This window comes from Mustela nigripes, chromosome 11, assembly GCF_022355385.1.
Source record: "Mustela nigripes isolate SB6536 chromosome 11, MUSNIG.SB6536, whole genome shotgun sequence".
NCBI classification, from domain to species: Eukaryota; Metazoa; Chordata; class Mammalia; order Carnivora; family Mustelidae; genus Mustela; species Mustela nigripes.
The window spans coordinates 6,254,992-6,279,060 of NC_081567.1; the positions used below are offsets into that span (position 1 = coordinate 6,254,992).

The 24,069-nt window shown below is 42.6% G+C and overlaps 2 protein-coding genes across 2 annotated transcripts; both read left to right on the top strand.

Moving 5' to 3' along the window:
• The first annotated feature begins 2,855 nt into the window (after window positions 1-2,855).
• LOC132027274 (zinc finger protein 227-like) lies at window positions 2,856-6,816 on the top strand. Its single transcript, XM_059416025.1, has 3 exons — window positions 2,856-3,017; window positions 3,314-3,411; window positions 6,670-6,816. Exons 1-3 carry the CDS (start codon window positions 2,984-2,986, stop codon window positions 6,814-6,816), a joined length of 279 nt encoding a protein of 92 aa, XP_059272008.1. The 5' UTR covers window positions 2,856-2,983.
• Window positions 6,817-11,007: 4,191 nt separating this feature from the next.
• On the top strand, window positions 11,008-14,967 carry LOC132026516 (zinc finger protein 892-like). Its single transcript, XM_059414474.1, has one exon. The coding sequence runs from the start codon at window positions 11,070-11,072 to the stop codon at window positions 12,195-12,197; it is 1,128 nt and encodes a 375-aa protein (XP_059270457.1). The 5' UTR covers window positions 11,008-11,069; the 3' UTR covers window positions 12,198-14,967.
• Window positions 14,968-24,069: the final 9,102 nt, after the last annotated feature.

Sequence of the window (24,069 nt, forward strand, 5' to 3'; positions counted from 1 at the left end):
ATCCAGCCCCTCTTTGGGCTCCATGCTCAGTGCGGAGCCTGCTTTCCCCTCTCTCTCAGCCCGCCTCTCTGCCTACTTGTGATCTCTCTCTGTATCAAATATATAGGTAAAATCTTAAAAACAAAAAAAAACCACACAATTTCTAAACGTTCATCTTGGCTGTCTTGAATAGCATGCATTGAGAAAGGCAAGATTAGACGTGGATCGACTATTCAGGTGACTATGGTAATCTGGACTGGCATGACAATTGATTTCTTTTGGTTTCTGAAGTAAAGAACTGGAGTTTCTTTTTCTTTCTTTTTTTAAGGTTTTATTTATTTATTTGACAGACAGAGATCACAAGTAGGCAGAGAGAGAGAGAGAGAGAGAGAGAGAGAAGGAAGTAGGCTTCCTGCAGAGCAGAAAGCCCGATGTGGGGCTCGATCCCAGGACTCTGGGATCATGATCCGAGCCGAAGGCAGAGGCTTTAACGCACTGAGTCACCCAGGTGCCCCGCCACGCCGCTTTTAAACGACACGTTCTCATTTTATTCAGAAAGGAGACCTATCCGATAAGGTATTATCTCCATCTTAACGACGGTACTGAAGGCCTGCAGTTCTCTCCCCTCGCTCTGCAGACGCCCCCACAAAGGACAGGCACCGATGTCCCCGAGCCCTCTGGGAAGTGGAGTCCTTCCGCCGGGACCCCCGACCTGGCGCGGTCGCCTCCAAGTGCGCAGATGCGACTCCAGACGGAGCCTCGGGCTCGAGCCTTTTGTTTCCCCGCAGCTCCGCGAGTCCAGAAAGCGACTCCGTCCGCCCCTCCTGTCTTTTCCAGAGCGCAGCCCGGCGAGGACCCGCCCTGTGGCCGGAGCCGAGTCCGCAGCGCGTCCAGGGGTAAGAGAAAGCTGGGCCCGAGGCGCGGTGCGACCCGCCGGTCCAAGCGCGCGGCTCCCGTGCCTCCCGCAGCAGCCCCGGCCAGGCTCTCAGATTCCGGCCCCCGCAGGGGAAGGGCGGATCCTGCCGGCGCATCCCGGGCCCACTCCCCGGCGCTCTGCGTACTCCTCTCCCTGCCCTGGCTGGGAGGCGAGCGGAGTCCGTAGATTTCGCTCTAAGCGACAAGGCGTCCCGGAAGCGCCGTTGCCGCTAATCCCTCTGGGAAGTGGAGTCCAGGAGGTCAGGGGAGGCGTGGCCGACAGGGGGATTCTGGGAGCGGGAGTGCGGAGACGAGGGAGCTTGAGCGCCTCCCATCGGTTTGGGGCTTAAATCATACCACTCTACCAAGAGCCTTACCTGAACTTTTGGGACACAGAGAAAAAAAAAAAAGGGAGGGGGGTCCGTGTGTTATTCATTACCCTCTGTGCTTTGCTCTATCAGAGTTTTGGGGTCTTTCTGTAATTTGGGGGCCAATGCAAGGAGTTGACTCCTCTCTCTCACACACACACACCCTGGAATGCAAGGATTTGGTCAGAAGCAAGGAAAACCTCTGTTGTCATGCAGTTTGCAAACTGGGAAATGGAGCCTTCGTCTACACACCGAGAATACACTTCAAAAGGGAAGGATTAGGCTCCGGGTTAAAGACGCACAAACCACAAGTTTCAGGTGCCGAGAGACAAGCAGGATAGTTAATATCTCTGGTGGCAGTTTCAGGCTGTGGCAGCCATTCAACAAGATGTGCTGTGGGCGTCCTTTTTTCTTTCTTCTTTTGCAAATTTTGTTGAATTTTGTGCCACCCTGTCACCTTAGTCTGTGCTGACTGGTTTTGTTCCTCATGGTTACTCAGTCTGATTAAAAGTTTAGTTTTTCTCCCTTGACAGGAGGGAACCCATCTTGTCTGTCAGTTACTACTGTCTAATTACCAAAGTCTTTTGTTCTCATTCTGGCCACGCAAGGGAATCCCTGTCTATACATTTTCAGGGCCTTTATTATTTTTTATTTTATATACTTTTTTATGTTATATATTTTATTTATTTTTTTATTTTATATATTTTATTTTATATACTTATTTGTCAGAGAGAGAGAGAGACAGAGACAGAGAGCACAAGCAGGGGGAGAGGCAGGCAGAGGGAGAAGCAGGCTCCCCACTGAGCAGGGAGCCCGATGGGGGACTTAATCCCAGGACGCTGAGATCATGACCTGAGCCGAAGGCAGATGCTTAATGAATTGAGCCACCCAGGTGCCCCCATTTTCAGGGTCTTTAAAAAAGAGCAGGTGGGGAATCAACTGCGTAAGGGCCGCATCTGTCAACTGCCTGTCTTTATGAATAAGGATGAAGCAATGCTGGGAGTCTTGCTTATAGTTACTGCTACCGTAATCATATAGGCCGGCCACCTTATGGCCAGTTGTGTGCTTTAGGGTCTCATGGGAGTTTTGCACAGTCTGGAACCAGGTGTGAGACTCGTAGTTCCCTGCCCTGATTCTCTCCTGGTTTTGTCCTGGTGTGGCATGTAGTGACTGATCTCAGCACTCTAAAGAATGGTCTTCTAGCTGTGGAGATTAATTTAGCCTAAATAATAAAGGTTTCAGGCACCTGGGTCGCTCAGTTGGTTAAGTGACTTCCTTCGGCTCAGGTCATGATCCTAGTGTCATGGATCAAGTCTTGCATTGGGCTCCCAGCTCGGCAAGGAGTCTGCTTCTCCCTCTGACCTTCTCCCCTCTCATGATCTCTCTCAGTCAATCTCTCAAATAAATAAGTAAAATCTTTAAAGATAATAATAAAGGTTTCAAGCAAAGAAGAATTACTTTTGAGGCCCTAGGACTTAACTGCATAGGAATAAGCCTCCTAGGAGTAGAGATAGAGGGAGATGCCCCAGGGAGCAGGAACCAATTCCAAAGGATGGTGAGCCTAACCTCAAAAATCTCTCTCCAGAGTTTCAGAGTAGAGTTGGATGATTTGCACAAAGAAGCAGATTATGTATTGCTGAAAAGTCCATTTTTATCTCATCTAAAACTGTGAATAAGAAGGAAGTCATAGCAAAAACAGGACAAGAAAAGAGAAGCTGATCATGGATTATCTGACCATTGAAGCTGAGGAAGAAGGTAAGAATTATAGAAATAGCTGTGGAAGAGAGAATATTCCACTTTTCTTGCTTTTATGATAAAAGGCAGCTCACGCTTTTCCACTCCCGGTTAGACTCTTCCAAAAGGTTGATGAATTGCGGGTCTACAACTTTAGCTTTTCGGGCAATAGGCTTTTACTTTACCGTCTTACTCTATCCTCACCCCACCTTTTTGAGTTAAGTCGGGTAGGCCTTGCCTGTATAATTTAGCTGGCTTGTGATGGCTTTTGTCTTAGCTAATAGAGTTTACCTCCTTCATGGCTTTTCCCCCCCTAGTCCTTCCAGCCACGATCGCTGAGGATGCCTCTCTGCCCCAAAAACAGAACACAGAAGAAATGGAACCTACTGTTGAGCTACTTCCTGTTGAGTTCCAGGCAAGTTTGAGTTTAACTTCCCCCTTCTGAAATCTTAGCTTGATGTTTGCGATGTGTTGTTTCCGTTTTTCATCTTGCTTCAGAGGCCCACAACCATCTCTACTACAGAACTGAACCAAAGTAGTTTTTCCTTCAAGACTTGAAGTTCTGGGGAGAGCTCAGGCTCGAGCCTTGAATTCGGAAGTAATCTGTGTGAATGGTTTTTAAGCCATGATACTGTGATCACTAAGGGAATAGAAAAGAGATGAAATTTTATTACTGAGTCCTTTAGCTCTTCAACTCTTAATGGTCAGGGAGATGAAGAGGAACCAGCAAAGGAGACTGAGAAGGTGTGTGGCCAGTCACGTAGGGGGGAGTCAAAAGTGTGGCATCCTGGTAACTAATTGGAGAAAGTGTTTCAGGGAGTAGAGACTGAGAGGTGCCTGGGTGGCTTAGTCGTAAGTGTCTGCCTTCAGCTCAGGTCCTGATCCCAGGGTCCTGGGATTGAGCCCCACATTAGGCTCTCTGCTCTATGAAGCCTGCTTCTCCCTCTCTCATTCCCTCTGCTTGTGTTCCTGCTCTCGCTCTCTCTCTCTCTCTCTCTCTGTCAAATAAATCCATAAAATCTTAAAAAAAAAAAAAGTGGGGGGGGGAGTAGGAAGTGATCAGCTATGTTAAATGCTACTGCTAAGTCAAATAAGATGAGGCCTGAGAATTGACCATTGGATTTGAAAAATATTACTGCCAAGAACAATTGCGTGGAACAGTAGGAATGAAAGCCTGATTGAAAGGACTCAGGAGAGGGGCGCCTGGGTGGCTCAGTGGGTTAAAGCCTCTGCCTTCGGCTCAGGTCATGATCCCAGGACCCTGGGATCAAGCCCCGCATCGGGCTCTCTGCTCGGCTGGGGAGTCTGCTTCCTCCTCTGTCTCTGCCTTCCTCTCTGCCTACTTGTGATCTCTGTCTGTCAAATAAATAAATAAAATCTTAAAAAAAAAAAAAAAAAAGGATTCAGGAGAGAAATTGGAGCCAGGGACTATGGACAACTATTTTGAGAGTTTTACTCTAGAGAAGAGGACACAAATACGGTGATAGTGGGAAGGAAGACCAAAGAGGGTTTGTTTGTTTGTTTTTGGTGTGTGTGTGTGTGTGTGTGTGTTTGGAGGATTTTCTTACCTTTTTTTTTTTTTAATTAAAAAAAAATTTTTTTAGGAAGATTTTATTTATTTATTTATTTAACAGACAGAGATTACAAGTAGGCAGAGAGGCCGGCAGAGAGAGAGAGAGAGAGAGAGAGGAGACAGCAAGCTCCCTGCTGAGCAGAGAGCCTGTTTCGGGGCTTGATCCCAGGACCCTGGGATCATGACCTGAGCTATAGGCAGAGGCTTTAACCCACTGAGCCACCCAGGTGCCCCAATTTTCTTTTTTAAATATAGGCAAAATAACAGATTGTTTATAGGTATCTAAGACTGGGTGGAGAAGAAATGACTGAGTTCTGGGGAGCTCTAACACTTAGAGCCACTTTTCAAACATTACTTCATTTATTTTAAACAAAAAATCATGTGAGTTAGGGATGATGCATCTTTCACAGTAAAACTGAGGCTCACAGGGGCACCTGGCTGGCTCAGGCAGTGGAGCATGTGACACTTGTTTTCAGAGTTATAAGTTCAAGTTCCACATTGGGTGCAGAGATTACTTAAAATCATTAGGAAAAAAACAAAAAACAAGGCTTGCAGTAACTTGCTCAAAATCATAAGATAGTTGAATCCTAATCAGAACCCAGGAATGTCTGATCCTAAATCCTATGCCTCCTAACCACTGTAGTCTTTTTTTTTTTTTTTTAAGATTTATTTATTTTAGAGAGTGATAAAGAGAGCACGAGCAGGGGAAGGGCAGTGGGAGAGGGAGAGAGAGAATCTCTCCCTCTTCATGCCAAGTGTGGAGCCCAATGTGGGGCTTGATCTCAAGACCCTGAGATCATGACCTAAGCTGAAACCAAGAGTCAGATTCTTTTTTTTTTTTTTTTTAAGATTTTATTTATTTATTTGTCAGAGAGAGAGAGAGAGAGCAAGAGCAAGCACAGGCAGAGTGACAGGCAGAGTCAGAGGGAGAAGCAGGCTTCCTGTGGAGCAAGAAGCCCGATGTGGGACTCGATCCCAGGACGCTGGGATCATGACCTGAGCCGAAGGCAGCTGCTCAACCAACTGAGCCACCCAGGTGTCCCAAGAGTCAGATTCTTAACCAGCTGTGCCACCACTGTGTTCTACTGACTGACTTCCTCACAAAGTATTCTCCCGTTAATTATGGTCAACAAAATACACTCCCATGACTGTCAATAAAACACAGAATATGAAGAACAGTTGATTATTTTCAGTTTACAACCAGTAAATCCACTCATTCAGAACAACCGTAGTTATTAAAGGATGACTAAATAAATCTGAAAGTAATAGCCCTAAGCAGAGAGAAAGAAGAAGCCTCGGTTAGAACAAGATGGCTGTCTGTATACACTCAGGATATCAAGCAGAATGTCCTTAAAATCGCTGAATATTCCAGGAATCAGTATAAATTACATATTGGAGACTTATCCCATCTACAACAACTAAGTACAATTAGCAATTAACATTTGGTTGTCATTCAGTGGTTAATTTATATTGGATTTATTTAGTAAGCTATGTAAGAGACAGAAAAATATAGTTAAGAGTATAGCTTTGATGTCAGATCACTATGTTGTACACCTGAAACTAATATATTTTATGTCAACTATCCTTTGATTTTTTTTTTTAAGATTTTATTTTTTTATTTGACAGAGAGAGATCATAAGTAGGCAGAGAGGCAGGCAGAGAAGCAGGGGAAGCAGGGTCCCTGCTGAGCAGAGAGCCCCATGTGGGGCTCGATCCCAGGACCTGAGATCATTACCTGAGCCAAAGGCAGAGGCCTAACCCACTGAGCCATCCAGGTGCCCCAACTATCCTTTGATTAAAAAAGAGGTAGCTTGGGAATCAGACTGCCTGGGTCCACCTCTCAGATCTGGTGTCACTTCTGTAAATAATGTTAATAAGAGCACTTACTTTATAGAGTTATCATTACAGGAGGTAGTTCAAAGGACTTAGCACATAGCAAATATAAATGTTAGCTGATATTATTTTCCTTAACACAAACTAATACTTAGAAATTTTAGACTATTCCATTAAAATAAAGATTTAACCGTCAGATTAAAAAATACTTCCTCTTCTAGATTGTTCTCTTCCCTAAGTCCTATAAGAATGTGCTTGCTCTTCCAGGAACTGGTGACAGTCAAGGATGAGGAAATGGACTTCACTCATGTGGAAGAAGAACAGCTGAATTCTGCCCAAAGGTACATGGGCATGGATATGAAAGTGGAGAATTGTGGGAGCCTGGTATTTTGGGGTAAGGAAGTTATTCTGTAATGCAAACTCCTTACTGGGACATAAGCTTCTTCTGTATCTAATGGCATCGAAAATGCCTCAGTTTTGCTTCAGATCCAGAAAGCATTAATGCCCTAGGAGATCCCTGATCACTCTGGGCTCAGCAATGGCTTCTTTTCTCTTCTGGCAAGTAAAAGTTCACTGTTTCTGGTATTGAAAAAGGACAGTTTCATTACATTGGTTTTAAGATTGATAAAGTTATAGTAATCAAAAACCCTGTAGTTCAAATTAATGGGACAGAACAGATGGTCCAGAAATAGACCTACACATATATGGCCAATTAATTTCTGATAAAGATGGAAAAATCAATTCAATGCTAAAAGGAGAATCTTTCCAGTAAATAGTACTGGAACAATTGGACATCTATATGCCAAAAGAAAAACCCATACCTCCCACCATACGTGTTACTTTCAACGGATCACAGACCTAAGTATAAAACCTAGAGGAACTGTTAAAGACAGTCTTTGCGACCTTTGTAAGGCAAAATTTTATTAGATATGATATCAAAAGCTCAATCCATGGGGCACCTGGGTGGCTCAGTGGGTTAAAGCCCCTGCCTTCAGCTCAGGTCATGATCCCAGGGTCCTGGGATCGAGCCCTGCACTGGGCTCTCTGGTCAGCGGGGAGCCTGCTTCCCCCTCTCTCTCTGCCTGCCTCTCTGCCCACTTGTGACCTCTATCTGTCAAATAAATAAATAAAATCTTAAAAAAAAAAAAAAAAAAGCTCAATCCATTAAAGCCATCTGGGTCTTAGGTTGGCTTTCTTGGAAGGTTTTTAACCTTGAATCCTGGTCCCTTGTTAGAGATAAGACCATTCAGATGATCTGTTTCTTCTTGAGTGAGCTCTGGTAATGATTTACCATCTCTCATTCCTGATATTGGTAATTATATTTTCTCTGTTTTAATTTTATTTGTTTTCTTAAGAGTTTAACAGTTTTATTGATCTTTTCTTTTTTTTTTTTTTTTAAAGATTTTTTATTTATTTGACAGAAATCACAAGCAGGCAGAGAGGCAGGCAGAGAGAGAGAGGAGGAAGCAGGCTCCCTGCTGAGCAGAGAGCCCGATGCGGGACTCGATCCCAGGACCCTGAGATCATGACCTGAGCCGAAGGCAGCGGCTTAACCCACTGAGCCACCCAGGCGCCCCCTTATTGATCTTTTCAAGGAACTGACTTTTGATTTCATTGATTCATTCTGTTTTCTGTTTTCACTTTTATTCATTGATGCTCTTATCTTTACTATTTTTCCCCTTTGCTAACTTTAGGTCTAATTTTCTCTCCTTCCTTTAGTTTCTTAAGGTAGAAGCCTAATCACTGGTATACGATTTTTTCTCTTTTAATATGAACATTTAATGCTATAAATTTCCTTCTAAGGACTGCTTTGGCTGCATTCCACAATTTTGGTGTTTTCATTTTTTAAAAAAAGATTTTATTTACTTATATGACAGATAGAGGTCGCAAGTAGGCAGAGAGGCAGGCAGAGAGAGAGAAAGAGAGGAGGAAGCAGGCTCCCTGCTGAGCAGACAGCCTGATGTGGGGCTTGATCCCAGGACCCTGAGATCTTGACCTAAGCTGAAGGCAGAGGCTTTAACCCACTGAGCCACCCAGGCACCCCATGGTGTTTTCACCCAGGCGCCCCTTGGTGGTTCAAAATAACTTCTATTTTCACTTGTCACTTCCTCCTTGACTCATGGGTTATTTACAGATTTCCAAATTTTAGATGATTTTCAATAAAATTTGTTTTCAATTCTGTGGTTTGGTTCTGTGTGGTCAGAGATACTTTGTTTGATTTCAGTTCTTTTAAATTTCTGAGATTTGTTGTATTACCCATAATATAGTCTTGATGAATGTTCCATGTGAACTTGAAAATAAATTTAATTAGGTCAAGTTGGTTGAGAGTATTCAGGTCTTCTGTATCCTTACTGATTTCCTGTCTACTGGCTTCTACTGATTACTGACAGAATAGTGTTGAATTTTCCGATTATAATTGTGGGATTGTCTATTTCTCCTTTTAGTTTTATCAGTTTTTGCTTAAAGTATTTTGCTTAATGTACCTGAAACTCTTTTGTTAGATGTATACACATAAAAAATTATCTTCTTGGTGAATTTTTTAATGTCCCTCTTTAACCTTGGTAGTATTTATGTGGAGTTTTATTTTGTATGATAATAATATATAGCCACTCTGGGTTCCTGTTTGCATAGTATATTTTTTCTATTTTATAAATTTTTTTCTATTTTAAAAAACCTATTTAACGTAACTTTCTTGTGGACAGCATATACACTGGATCCATTTTTAAAAATTAATTTATTTATTTGAGAGAGAAACAGAATGAGCAGGGGGAGGGACCGAGGGGGAGGGAAAAGCAGACTCCCTGCTGAACAGGGAGATCAACACGGGGCTTGATCCCAGGACCCTGGGATCATGACCCAAGCCGAAGGCAGATGCTCTACGAACTAAGCCACCCAGATGCCCAGTCACCAGTTCTTTTACAGAACAAAGATAAACTGTCAGGAGAAAGAGGATAATTGCATGAAAATATGTGATGTAATTAAAGTGCTGTCACTACATCAGCAATCATATTATATGAATACATCAAATTGCCATGTTGTGTGCCTTAAATTTACATGTCAAGTATATTTCAATTTTTCTAAAAAAGTAATGAATACCATGGACTGGATGAGGTCTTTACTGGAGACAATGTTGTGGGGGATGGGGAGGGGCAGCACAGGAGAGGTTAGATTGAATACCAGGAAACATCAACATTTAAGAAGAAGAAACAGAGGAAGCCCCAAATAAACAGAGATCAGGAGTAAACCCTTGACAGCTTAGAATCACAGAAGTCAAGAGAGAACACATGTCAATTATATCCGAATGAAGTTGGGGAAGGAAGCGGGGGGAATGTTGTTAGGAAGGAGGCATGGTCACCACTGTCAAGTGCTGTTGAGAGGCCAAGCGAAACAAGGAATGAAAACAATCCACTGGATTTGGGTGACCTATAAATGGTTAGTAACTTCAGTGAGAGCAGTTGCAACTGAGCAGTAGGGAGAGAAGTGAGAAGAGGAACAAGGATGTGATAAGAAAATGTACGAAAGCTTTTTGAGAAATTTGGGTATGACAAAAAAATAAGGAAGAAAGAAAGGGAAGAAGGAGAGAAGGAAGGAAAGGAGGCAGTGGTTAGTGGAAACAAAAATTCATATTTAAAGTGTATGGTAAAAAAAATAAAGTGTATGGTGAACATGAAAAAAATCTGTGCCTTTAAAAAGGGACTGGGGGGGCGCCTGGGTGGCTCAGTGGGTTAAGCCGCTGCCTTCGGCTCAGGTCATGGTCTCGGGGTCCTGGGATCGAGTCCCGCATCAGGCTCTCTGCTCAGTGTGGAGCCTGCTTCCTCCTCCCTCTCTCTCTGCCTCCTCTCTGCCTACTTGTGATCTCTCTCTGTCAAATAAATAAATAAAATCTTAAAAAAAAATAAAATTAAAAAATAAAAAGGGACTGGGGTGGGCACCGGGGTGGCTCAGTGAAGCGTCTGACTCGTGATTTTAGCTCAGATCATGATCTCAGTGTTGTAAGACTGAGCCCTCTCACTGGGCTCTATGCTGGGCATGGAGCCTGCTTTAGATTCTTTCTCTCCCTCTCCTTCTCCCTCTGCCCCTCCACCCCCTGCCCCCTGCTCTTTCTCTCTCTCAAGAAAGAAAGAAAAAGAAAAGAAAAAAGGGGGACCAGAGGGAACTATTTAAAAAGTCAAAAAGTGGTTATTTCCAGGTGATTATTAGAAGTGATTTTTTTTTCTTGTACTTTTTCAAAACTGCCCAATCTCAACTTTTCCTCTTCCCACCCTTCATCAGATATATTTTTTAAAGATTTTATTTATTTATTTGACACAGAGAGATCACAGGTAGGTAGAGAGGCAGGCAGAGAGAGAGAGAGAGGGAAGCAGGCTCCCCGCCGAGCAGAGAGCCTGATGCGGGACTCGATCCCAGGACCCTGAGATCATGACCTGAGCCGAAGGCAGCGGCTTAACCCACTGAGCCACCCAGGCGCCCCTAAAAACATGTTTAATAAGTGTCATTTTTATTTTCTTTTCCTCTTGCCAACTCAGTCATCTTTTTTCTTTCAACACAGAGAACACAAATATTTGTACTTTTCGTTTATTTCAGATTCTGAATCTATACCTGAAACTAAAGAATGCTTTCTGAAGCAGGGACTTTATGATGAAATATCATCTGAAAGAGATCTGATAATGGAGAGACTTAAGAAGGATGAGTCCTGGGACTCCAGACTGATAGAAACCTGGCAATGTGAGGACACATTAGAAAGGCAGCAAGGAAATCCGAAGAAAGATTTAAGGCAAATCATAATTAAACGTCAGAAAAACCCTGTGGAGGATTGTAGTGAAAGTGGCGAAAGTTCAAGCCCAATTCAACATCACATTTACTCAGTGAAAAAGCCTTGGAAGTGCAGTGAATGTGGGAAGGCCTTCAGTTACTACTCAGCCTTCATCCTCCATCAGAGAATTCATACTGGAGAGAAGCCTTACATGTGTAATGCGTGTGGGAAGGCCTTCAGTCGGAGCTCATCACTTATTCAGCATCAGAGGATTCACACTGGGGAGAAACCGTATGAGTGTCACGAGTGTGGGAAGGCCTTCAGCCATCGGTCAGCTCTTATCCAACATCACATCATTCACACTGGAGAGAAGCCCTATGAGTGCAGTGAATGTGGGAAGGCCTTCAACCAAAGCACATACCTTATTCAACATCACAGAATCCATACCGGAGAGAAACCCTATAAATGCAAGGAATGTGGGAAAGCTTTCAATGATACCTCATCCCTTATTAAACATCAAAGGGTTCATACTGGAGAAAAACCCTATGGGTGTACAGAGTGTGGGAAAGCTTTCAGTGACAGGTCGGGCCTCACTCAACATCAGAGAACTCATACAGGGGAAAAGCCATATGAATGCAGTGAGTGTGGGAAAGCCTTCAGTTACTGTTCAGCTCTTATTCAACACCAAGGAACCCATACTGGGGAGAAACCTTACAAATGTAATGAATGTGGGAAAGCCTTCAGTGACCGCTCAGCTCTTGTAAGACATCAGAGAATTCATACTGGAGAGAAACCTTACAAATGCAAAGAATGCAAGAAAGCCTTCAGCCAGAGCTCCTCGCTTACAAAGCACGTGAGAACTCATACTGGAGAGAAACCGTATAAATGCAATGATTGTGACAAAGCCTTCAGCCAGAGTTCATCTCTTATTCAACACCAGAAAACCCACACGGGAGAAAAACACTACAAGTGTAAGAAATGTGAGAAAACCTTTAACATGCGTTCAGCCTTTCATCAACACAAAGAAATTCATGATGAATAGAATGCAGTAAATTCACGAAGTAACTATGTAGTCTCAGAGCACCCAGGTAGCTCAGTGGGTAGAGCATGCAACTCTTGATCTGTGGGTTGTGAGTTCAAGACCCATGTTGGGTGAGGTTTTACTTAAAAAAAGATGGGGGGGATTATGTATTTTATCCTAATTGTGTAGACCTGTTCTACACAATTAACTACAATTACTACTACAAAAACATGAGGCTGTGTCATGCAAAAAATAGCTCTCTTTCTCGAAAGGTTATTAGGTAGGGGAAGAGGACTAGAAGTACAGTAACAAATCCCAAAAAGCTGAAGCAGTACAGAGAAATACTAGAAAAGCACAGAAGGAGGAAGTCTGGTTCAGTCAGAGAAACAGACTCAGAAGCTAAGTATCTGAGTATTATAGAAAAAGGAGGGGCGCCTGGGTGGCTCAGTGGATTAAAGCCTCTGCCTTCGGCTCGGGTCATGATCCCAGGGTCCTGGGATCGAGCCCCGCATCGGGCTCTCTGCTCTGTGGGGAGCCTGCTTCCTCCTCTCTCTCTCTCTCTGCCTGCCTCTCTGATCTACTTGTGAGCTCTGCCAAATAAGTAAATAAAAAAAATATTAAAAAAAAAAAAAAAAAGAAAAACGAATCAGAGGAGCAGCCTGACCAGTACTTGAGGCTAAAGAGTCATTTCAGCAAGGTAGGAGGAGTACAAGCAGCTTGAAAGGATAATAACAATCTGTATCAGCTCTCAAGAGCTCTGTGTCCTTATTTCTGCCTTTTCTTTCTGTTGCTAATTATAAAATGTCCCCTTCCTTCCTTCCCCCCCTTCCTCCCTCCCTTTCTTCCTTCCTTCCTTCCTTCCTTCCTTCCTTCCTTTCTTTCTTTCTTTCTTTCCTGACTTTGGATCCTTTTGTTTGGACCTTTTTAAAAAAATTTTTTTATAAACTTTTTTTTTAAAGATTTTATTTATTTATTTGACAGAGAGAGATCACAAGTAGGCAGAGAGGCAGGCAGAGAGAGAGAGGAGGAAGCAGGCTCCCCGCTGAGCAGAGAGCCTGATGCGGGACTCGATCCCAGGACCCTGAGACCATGACCTGAGCCGAAGGAAGTGGTTTAACCCACTAAGCCACCCAGGCGCCCCATAAACTTTTTTTTAAATAAAGATTTTATTTATTTATTTAACAGACAGAGATCACAAGTAGGCAGAGAGGCAGGCAGAGAGAGAGGAGGAAGCGGACTCCCTGCTGAGCACATAGCCCGATGTGGTACTCAATCCAAGGACCCTGGGATCATGACCAGAGCTGAAGGCAGAGGCTTTAACCCACTGAGCCACCCAGGCTCCCCTTGTTTGGAGCTTTTTTGTTTTGTCTGACTTTGTGTGAATTGAGCTTCCTCATACTAACTTCTGCTCTGGCCCTCACCCTTTAAGCCTGGATAAAGCTTTGTCAACCACTTCTGCCTATAAGGATCATATATTGTGCTTGCTACCTGTGGTCCACTGGTGGCAAATATTAACCTTAAGAAACAAGAGGAGGAACTCCACACCAGAAATCAGGAGTGGAGATAGGGTGACTAGGAGGGAACCTCAAAGAGTTGAATTTTTTTTTTTTAAGATGTCTTTTATTTATTTGAGACAGAGAAAGTGAGAGAGAGAGTGAGCAAGCACTAGTTGGGGGAGGAGCAGAGGGAGAGGGAGAAGCAGACTCCTAAATGAGCAGGGAGCCCCATGCAGGGCTTGATCGCACCAGGATCATGACCTGAGTCAAAGGCAAACACTCAATCGATTGACCCACCAGGTGTCCACAAAGACTTAAACTTTTGACTCCAACTGTATTGTTGGTATCTTAAGAATTTCCTGAAGTTATAATAAAATTTAGTTGTTTGCACAAATTAATACTGAACTTCAAAGCATGTAGGTGGGAGGAAAGGTCAATTTAAAAAGTTTCTACATTTAATATGACAAAGAATAATAATGCTAAGATTTTTTAAAAAAAGATTTTATTTATTCATTTGACAGGTAGAGATCACAAGTAGGCAGAGAGGCAGGCAGAGAGAGAGTTGGGGGGAAGCAGGCTCCCCACTGAGCAGAGAGCCCGATGTGGGACTCGATCCCAGAACCCTGAGATCATGACCTGAGCCGAAGACAGAGGTTTTAACCCACTGAGCCACCCAGCTGCCCCAGTGCTAAGGAGATTATGAGAAATTACAGATGACTTAAAAAAAAGAAATTACAGATGATACTGTAATCCCTATAGACTATCCATTAAATGATAATGTAAGTAGAGGAACTACATTGCATGTTAAAAAAATATTTAATTCAAAAAAAAATTTAATCCAAGGAAGGTGGGAAAGGAGAAAGAGAGGCACAGATGGGACAAATCCTAAACAGCAAAATGGTAGAGCTAAATGCAATCAGTAATTACATTAAGTGTAAAAGAAACACTCCAAATAAAACTCAAAGATTATGACACTGCATAAAGATGCCTGACCCCAGTATATGTAAAAGAGGTACATGTTAAATACAGAAACACAGGTTGAAAGTTCGAAAGATGAAGATACACAGTGAAAACACTAATCAAAAGAAAGCTGGAGTAGACATATTAATATCAGATAAAATAGAATTCAAGAAGGGTATCATCACAGATACAGAATGACATTTTGTAATGATAAAATGGTCAATTCATCAAGGTTAGGAATTCTTATGTGTAACTGTATTACATATAGGATATATGTTAATATTATAAATAAGGTTTATAATTTTAAGTTATTAATATATCATGTGCCTCATCTCAGGGCTTCCAAAATCACAAGGCAAAAACTAATGAACTAAACTTTTATAAAGAACAATCCACAATTTTATTATTTGGAAATTTTAACACTCCCGGGGTGCCTGGCTGGCTCAGTTGGTTGAACATCTGACTCCTGACTTTGGCTCAGGTCATGATCTCAGGGGTCATGAGACTGAACCGTGTGTCAGGCTCCGTGTTCAAAAGGGAATCTGCTTGAGGATTCTCTCCCTCTGCCCCACCCCCACCACACGCTTGTGCTCTCATGCGCTCTCTCTCTAAAATAAATGTATGAGTCTTTAAAACACTTTAATAACCCATTCTCAGCAGTTGATAGAACATCTACACAAAAAATATTAAGGATCGAGAAAAGCTGAACAACACTGTCTACCATGTTGAATTGACTGGCATATACAGAATACTTTACACACAACTTCAGAGTGCACATTCCCTTTAAGTGCACATGGAGTGTTCACCAAGGTACGTTATATACTGGGCCTTAAAGCCAGCTCAGTAAGTGCAAAGGACTGAGAATATTTTCTACTACATTTAATGAAAGAGATCAATACAATAAGATAGGAAGTGCCCAAATATTTGGAAATTAAATGCCATACCTATAATTAACCCAAGTAAAAAAAAATTTTTTTTAAGATTTATTTATTTATTTGAGAGAGAGAATGAACAGCAGGGAGGGGCAGCAGGAGAGAGAGAGAGGGAAGCAGGCTCCTCACAGAGCAGGAAGCCTGACTCAGGGCTTGATCCTAGAACCCAGACAGAGACCATGACCTGAGCTGAAGGCAGACGCTTAACTGAGCCAATCAGATGACCCCGAGTCAAAAATTTTAAAGGAAAATGGGTTGAAATAATATATGTTATCCTCTTTGACTGTAGTGGGATTAATCTAGATACCACTAACAGGTAGTGGGGGGAAGAAGCCTCAAGTTCCTAGAAATTAAGAAAAACACCATTAAGTAACCAAAGAGAAAAGAAAAAAGAAAAATTGAAATTGAAAAACAATTTTTTTAACTGAATAAAAATGAAGATTCAATGTATTCAAACTTGTGGATACAACTAAAACAACGTATAGAGAGGGGTGCGGGTCGCTCAGTGGGTGAAATCCTCTGCCTTCGGCTCAGGTCATGATCCCAGGGTCATGGGATCGATCCCCGCATCAGGCTCTCTGCTCAGTGGGGAGCCTGCTTCCCCCTCTCTCTGCCTGCCTCTCTGCCTGCTTATGATCTCTGTCTGTCAAATAAATAAATAAACTCTTTTAAAAAAAAGTATAGGGAGAGATCTCTTGCATTAAATTACCTAACATTAGAAAAGAAGTTTGAAAATCCATCATCCCAATTTCCATTGAAACACTAAAAGTGGAAGCAAATTAAACACAAAGTAAAAGAAAATACGTAAGAAAGAGCAGAAATTGGGCTCCTGGGTGGCTCAGTCCGTGAAGCATCTGCCTTGACTCAGGTCATGATCCCAAGGTCCTGGAATTGAGCCCTGAGTTGGGCTCTCTGCTCTGAAGGGAGTCTCTCTCCCCCTCTGCCCCTCCTTCACCACTCAAGCTCTTTCTCTCTCTCCAATTAAAAAAAAAAAAACCTCAAAAAAATACAGAACAGAAATAAAAAAATACAAAGTATGTATACAATATAGAACATCAACGAAGGCAAGGGTTGGTACTTTCTGTTTGGCTGCTTTTACAAAACAAAGCAAAAGAAAACAAAACTGAAAGAACATGCAAGAAAATGACATGTGGGGGTTGGAAGGAATGCCGTGAATGGAGAGGACAGAGTGCCACCCTTCACGGTATTTTGCTTTGACTTGAGCCAATCAAAAAAAATTTTTTTAAGATTTTACTTCTTTATTTATTTTAGAGAGAGAGAGAGAGAGCATGAATGGGGGTAGGGAGGACCACAGGGAGAGGGAGGGGGAAAGAATCTCAAATAGATGCCACACAGAGTGCAGAGACACTCTGGGCTTGATCCCAGGATTCTATGAGATCACGACTGGAGCTGAAACCAAGAGTGAGACGCCCAACCAACTGAGCCACCCAGGCACCCCTCAAAACATTTTAATAACTATCCAGTGCTATTCCAAGCCATATCGGATAGAAGCAAAAAGAAACATATGTAGCCCTATATACAAATTGGAAAAGTTAATACAAGCTCCATAATTCAAAAGAATAACTATGTGGCAGGCCCCTGGCTGGCTCAGTCAGTAGAGCATGTGACTCTTGATTTCTGGTTTTGTACATTCAAGCTCTTTGTTGGGCATAAGGTTTACTTAAAAAAATAAAAGTAAAAAAATGATTACATGCAAAGTCCACATTGCCCAGTCTGTTTGCACACCATTGTCAACCTGTACAAAGTAGGATGTGATGGCTTCATGGCCCAGGAACCAGGAGCTGATTGGAAATAACTTCTCAGTGCACAATAACCCTGGATTATAAAACAAGCAAACAACAGCTTGTCTTACTTAAAATTCTGATATTTTGTTTTTCATCGATTTTTTGTATTTTTTTGTATTTAGAGGTTTTTTTTTTTTTTTAATTTTTGCAGGCTCCTTGCTGAGCAGAGAGCCTGATGCGGGGCTCGATCCCAGGACCCTGGGATCATGACCTGAGCTGAAGGCAGAGGCTTTAACCCACTGAGCCACCCAGGCGCCCCTAGAGATTTTTTTTTTTTAAGATTTTATTTATTTATTTGACAAAGATCACAAGTAGGCAGAGAGGCAGGCAGAGAGAGAGGAGGAAGCAGGCTCCCTGCCAAGCAGAGAGCCCAATGTGGGGCTCCATTCCAGGACCCTGGGATCATGACCTGAGCCAAAGGCAGAGGCTTTAACCCCCTGAGCTACCCAGGCACCCGTACAGATTTTTTTTAAAAGACTTATTTATTTATTTGAGAGAGAGGAGGGGTAGAGAGAATCCCAAGCAGACTCTGAGTTCAGTGTGGAGCCTGACGGGAGTGGGCAGGCTCAATCCCGTGATGCCAAGATCACAACTTGAGCTGGCACCACTCAACAGACTGTGCCACCCAGGCACCCCCTTTTTAAAGATTTTTAAAGTAATCTCTACACCCAAGGAGGAGCCTGAATTCACAACCCTGAGATGAACAGTCACATGGTCTACTGACTGAGCCAGTCAGGAGCCCCTGCATTAATTTTGTTTTAGAAAATATTGCATTAAAACATTTCTCTTGATTACTGAATTTTTTTGGTGCCCTCTTAAGTTTTGCACCCAAGGTGCATGCGTCACTTGTCTCACCCTAGTCCCTGCCCTGAACGCATTATATGGGATCCTCTGGTGGTGGGAGAGCTGGAATGGAGGCGATGCGGCGATTTTCAACATGCCCAAGGAAAGCAAAGACTCTTTGTGGACATATTTATCTACAAACTCATTAAAAAACTATAAAGATATTGGTAGATTTTAGGGAATTCTAAAACTTCATTTGCACTTTTTAAACTCAGAATCACAGCCTGGAGTTACTAGTCAGTTTGGGTCTTCATCTTTGCGACAGAGGAAATCAACAGAGACATTCATTTGTTACCAATCTCACTCTAGGATTTTCCACTTGGGGGTCTGGAAGCTTCATCTCAGGGGCCCTCCAGGGAACCATATGCCTCCAGACAGGGCCTGAAAACCCCGTATCCAACTACAGCTGCCAAGCTCACCCTCCTCTGCCTCCTCTGATTGGGGATCTCAGCTGGCGCTGTCCATGCCCGTGGCAAGATTGGTGGGACTATATACATTTCCCCAGGTGAGTGATCTGAAGCTCATTTTCATTTTATCACTCTTTACCCATCAACATGACCAGCCCCCTTGCAGGTTCAACCCAAAGTCGCAGTGCAGCCCCACTCAAAATGTAAATGAGTTCACACGCATTCCTCCTGAACCTGGCAAACATTTTCCTGTGATTCCCTTCCCTACTTCATAGAGTTGTCATGTGAACGCGGTAAATTAATTCATGTAAAGCACATGGAAAAGTCCCCTGGCACACAGGGGAATCCTCAATACGTTCCAAGATATTATCTATTAGTTTCGGTCACTAAATAAACTTTCAGTAAAATCATATAAGTAATTTTAAGGGAGTACCACCATTGGCGAAGAAGTAAAATGCATCATTCAGGTAACCAGATAAGTGGTTGGTGATAACTTTGTTTACAGTTTTAAGGAGGAAACGAAAAATTTTTGAGAGTCATGGGAATGAACTGAGAGCCATGGGAAAACAGCAAAAAGAAATTCAAGGAAATAATCAAACTATACAAGAGAAGGAGATATTGATATACAGATGTTCAAGCCAGCAAAAGCCTAGAATCTTCGTGTATTTGCTGAAAGGAGCTGAGTAAGGAGTCACTTAAATGATTTAATCGGAATCTAGTCCCCCTGGAGAACATGACTGTACATGACTGCATAGACTTCCCATGTATACATACTTGCTGAGTGCAGGTGTTCATACAAAATCATGCCTACTGTACTTTTGGGGTAAGGTAAAAGATTTTACAGGAATAATTTTGAAGTCATTTGATTTAGCTTACCATCTAATTTCAGAACCTACCCTCCACTGATGTATTTTCACAATAAATAGAATATTTGGGGAATGATAAGATGACGTGTTTGGCTGGATTATAAAAGGCATGACTCCTATTGAGAGGATCCTGAACATTAGATGAGAAATATGGGGGGGGGCACGCCTGGGTGGCTCAGTCAGGTAAGTGTCTGTTTTCTGCTCAGGTCATGATCCATTGGGCTCCCTGCTCAGTGGGGAATCTGCTTCTCCTGCCTCTGCCCCACCCCTTGCTTGTGTGTTCACTCTCTCTCTCTCTCTCTCACTCTCCCTCACACAAATAAATAAAATGCTTTGTTGAGCTGCCTTCGATGAACACTTTAAAAAAATTAGGGACTTTATTTTGGGGCCTTACTTATTTAATGATTTTTTTTTTTAAGCAGAGGGTTGACAATGGTGACATATCATACAGCAGAACACCAGTTGCAGAATTTCTGGGGACATAGCTATTCCAAATTTATGAAAGCATAATGGTTTCAGCTTCAGCATCTTCTGGGTGCATTTTTTGGCTTTGTTTCCCCCAACAGGTGAACTAACGATGTGATATTGCAATTCACCATCTCAAAATGGTTGCAATTTGCCGGAAAATAGAATGGCCCAAATGATCAGAACATGTGCATTACTGAGCAGGCCAGCTATGAGGTCATTGCAACTGTTCATTGTGAGATACACCATCTCGTCTGTATCGTGTGAACAGAGCCATTATGACATCATCTGTTGGTCACATTCAGCTTTCAGATTTATTATCTCCTGGCTCCATAGGCCATAGGAAATCTTGCTTAAATTATTTTGATCACATGATACTCTTTAATGGGTGATTACTGAAAAAAATCCTTTTACTTTTTAAAATTAAGTTTCTTTAATCACTTATTTAAGTCATCTCTACACCCAACATGGGGCTTGAACGATGAAGAGTCACATGTTCCTCTGACTGAGCCAGCTAGATGCCCTAAAAAAAGTTCTTTTTAGAAATATTCTTGTAGGGGCACCTGGGTGGCTCAGTGGGTTAAGCCTCTGCCCTTGGCTCAGGTCATGATCCCAGGGTCCTGGGATTGAGCCCCGCATCCAGCTCTCTGCTCAGCAGGGAGCCTGCTTCCCCGCTGCCCCCTTCCCCCGCCTGCCTACTTGTGATCTCTGTAAAATAAATAAATAAAATCTTTTTTTTAAAAAAAAGAAATATACTTGTATTTGGCTATTTTCTGTATGTAAATTCCCACATTTAAAGTAAATAAATCTTCTGTATTTTTTTTTTCCTTTTAAGTAGGATCCATGTCCAGCATGGAGCCCAACACTGGGCTTGAACTCATAATCCTGACACGAAGACCAGAGTTGAGATCAAGAGCCGGACGCTTAGCTGACAGAACCATCAGATACCTCTAAATCTTTCGTATTCTTGATAGTCCAGGGATGGACTGACCAATTTACAGAGAAATTGCTGTTTAAGAAAAAAAAACCAGAGCATTTATGAAATGAATGAAAGTGCTCCAAACAGCTAACACAGCTCTGCACTAAAAGTCATCTGTTGTTTGGAAACAATAGATTCCATGTTGTTTCTACTGTGCTATTGCAATGCCTCTACCCCCCTTGACAACTGGATGTGTAGCTAATGCGGTTCCACATCCCTCAGGTTGCATCTCTTCCCCCCACAGGCCTGCCCAAGAGGAAAGTGGTGGTTGTAATCGCCAGTGGAGAGGGAAGGTGTTTCCAGGGCTGCTCTGGTTTCTCACAAGATCTAAAACCGTGAGGGCTGGTGCACGGAGAGCAGAGGAAGTGAGTGTGTTGTTGGGGTTGGGCTGGCTTCACACCATGTTCTAATTTTCTACCAGAAAAACACTTAGGAAACAAACAATAATGATTTAACAAGTTATCAACTTTTTGACTACTTTTGTCAACTTATGTGATGTTGTGTGTGCCTAGGCCCTTAGACTTGTACCAGTTTTACATTACTGTGTTGTCAATTAATAAATGTGTTCCTAAATAACAAACGAAGCTTTAATTAAGCACTCAAATATTTGCATGACATCTCATTTGAATCATGTTGTGACTGGTTTGAATTAACAATAATTGGAGGCTCTCCCTGACTTTGTGCCACCTCCAGATCTATTACCCTCTTTAACCAAGACTTAACCATAGTTAAAAGATTAATGTGGCACCAGGATTTGGGGTAAAATGTGGGAGTGAAAAAGAAGAAGCAAGCAGATAATTAAAGGGGGCAACTAAAGCCAAAGTTACCACAGTAGCATAGCTGAGGAAACAGAAAGAAGGAACAAGTATGAAATAAATTACACAGGAATTATGGGCAGAACTCAAGGAGGCTTAGAGATAGAAGATTCCAGATAACTGATTTTTTTTTTAAAGATTTTATTTATTTATTTGACAGAGAGAGATCACAAGCTGGCAGAGAGGCAGGCAGGTTTCGGGGGGGGGGGGGGGGAAGCAGGCTCCCGGCTGAGCAGAGAACCTGATGCAGGGCTCAATCCCAGGACCCTGAGATCATGACCTGAGCCACCCAGGTGCACCTAACTTTGATGCTCTAATCTTAGGTGCACAAGGTACCACTGAGGCCAACAGGGAAGTTAGGTTAGGACGTCAACTTTGAAGGGACAGACAAATAAATGGAAAACTCTTGACAAGCATTGTGGAATAAAGAGAAGGGAATCTGTGACCCTATAGTTAAGCAGGAAACTAGTGGTTAAACTCAGGATCCCACTACTGCAAGTCAAACTCTCCTACTTGGTGGTTGTCTTTAGACTCCAAGAAGTTTCAACCTCCAATTCTAACTCACAAACCCATTTTATTTGTATTACCTAAATCCATTTGCCTCCTAAGAGCTTTCTGGCTGTACTGCATAGAGCAGAGTTTTCGCAGGCATACGGATCACTCAGAGTGTTTGAAAAAATTCCCTCTCTGGGGCCTCTCCTCCAGAGATTCTTTTTTTTTTTTTTTTTAAAGATTTTATTTATTTATTTGACAGAGAGAGAGAGATCGCAAGTAGGCAGAGCAGCAGGCAGAGAGAGAGGGGGGAAGCAGGCTCCCCGCTGAGCAGAGAGCCCAATGTGGGGCTTGATCCCAGGACCCTGAGATCATGACCTGAGCCAAAGGAAGAGGCTTAACCCACTGAAACAACCAGGCGCCCCTCCTCCAGAGATTTTGATCCAGCAGATTTAGCTTGGGCAGGTTGATCTGTATCGTAACATGCATGTGTCTCCGATAATTCGTGACTGACCATAACTTGTCAAACACTGCTGAAAGTCTACAAACATGTGAATACAAAAGAAAAGAAATGGCTTCCCAGTGAAAAATCATCTTCTGTCTCAAGACCATTTGCACAGAGAAGCTAGGATTCTGAAGCTCTATTTCCAACCGTCCTTAGAGTTCTTAGGCCTTATCTTCTAAACTGACTGTCCCTCAATATAAGATATACGTTTGCCTTTAAGTTTGGGAATTAAACTCTAAGAGGTGTATTCTAGTTGAACCTAGATTACACTGCCCTCTCCTTGGAGAAGTTTAGGGAGAAATTATTTCCAAGGGCTGAAAATTGCCCCACCTTTATTTAGAAAGTAAGTAAACTGGAGAAAATAATTTACATGTCCATTATGATTTGATATTAAAAAATCATCATAAATGTCAGAAACTCTAACTGTGAGGATAGGCTTCACTATTCCTTCCATATGCTTCTGTCAGAATTCATTTCTGATTTTCTGAAAAAAATGTATTCGCTTTCCAGGTCAGTTAGGCACCCACGAAAGTCAACCTCGGTGATAAGACTGAGTTCCTGTTTTTCATAGGACAATATCCAGTGAACAGTCCTAGGCCTAGGAGGTGGCCCTAATCCTGAGCTACTTGAAGTGGACCTGAATGGGTACTATGACTCAAGATGTTGATTTGGGAACCCAGGGGAGCTCTCCTGTTGGTCACTGAGCTGAAGAAAATGGGAGCCCGTATAGAATTCCTAATTATCATTCCCATCTTCAAGGCCTGGAAGAACATAGACTACAAGGAACTGTGAAGGGCATTGACTTCAAGGTCATTATGAGGTTTCTTAACAGCATGAGTTCCCTGGTGGGGAAGACTATTTACTGATTCCTATCATGCAGGAGTGGTGTACTGTTGATCCTGACCAGAAGAGAGAACTGGCTTACTTGCTACCATCTTGTGAGGATTCAGGTTAATTTTACTATTACAATTCAATAAACACCCTTTTGAACAGGGGATAAGAGCAGCAGCCAGTAGGTATGCTAGAAGGAGAACAGATACCTTCTCCTACTATTAAATAATCTTATCCCCTGGTTTGGTCTATGCGAGGCTTAAGAGTAAATAGTCTTCCTTGTCAGGCACTTGCTTGATGGTGCCAGCGGTGAATGGGGGTGAATCCAGGAGCATAATCCCATCATCTAGGACCAAGAGGTCCCCTTATTGGATGCCAATATACATAATTCAGCTTTCTTTCTTTTTTTATTCTAAAGATTTTATTTAATTATTTGACAGACAGAGTTCACAAGTAGGCAGAGAGGCAGGCAGAGAGAGAGAGGAGGAAGCAGGCTC

Excerpts from the sequence above, each read along its gene's own strand:
- LOC132027274 (XM_059416025.1), top strand. The coding sequence starts at position 2,984 with ATGGATTATCTGACCATTGAAGCTGAGGAAGAAG. Across the intron at positions 3,018-3,313 it reads CATTGAAGCTGAGGAAGAAG|TCCTTCCAGCCACGATCGCT; the intron begins GTAAGAATTATA and ends TTCCCCCCCTAG. Across the intron at positions 3,412-6,669 it reads TACTTCCTGTTGAGTTCCAG|GAACTGGTGACAGTCAAGGA; the intron begins GCAAGTTTGAGT and ends TTGCTCTTCCAG.
- LOC132026516 (XM_059414474.1), top strand. The coding sequence starts at position 11,070 with ATGGAGAGACTTAAGAAGGATGAGTCCTGGGACTCCAGACTGATAGAA.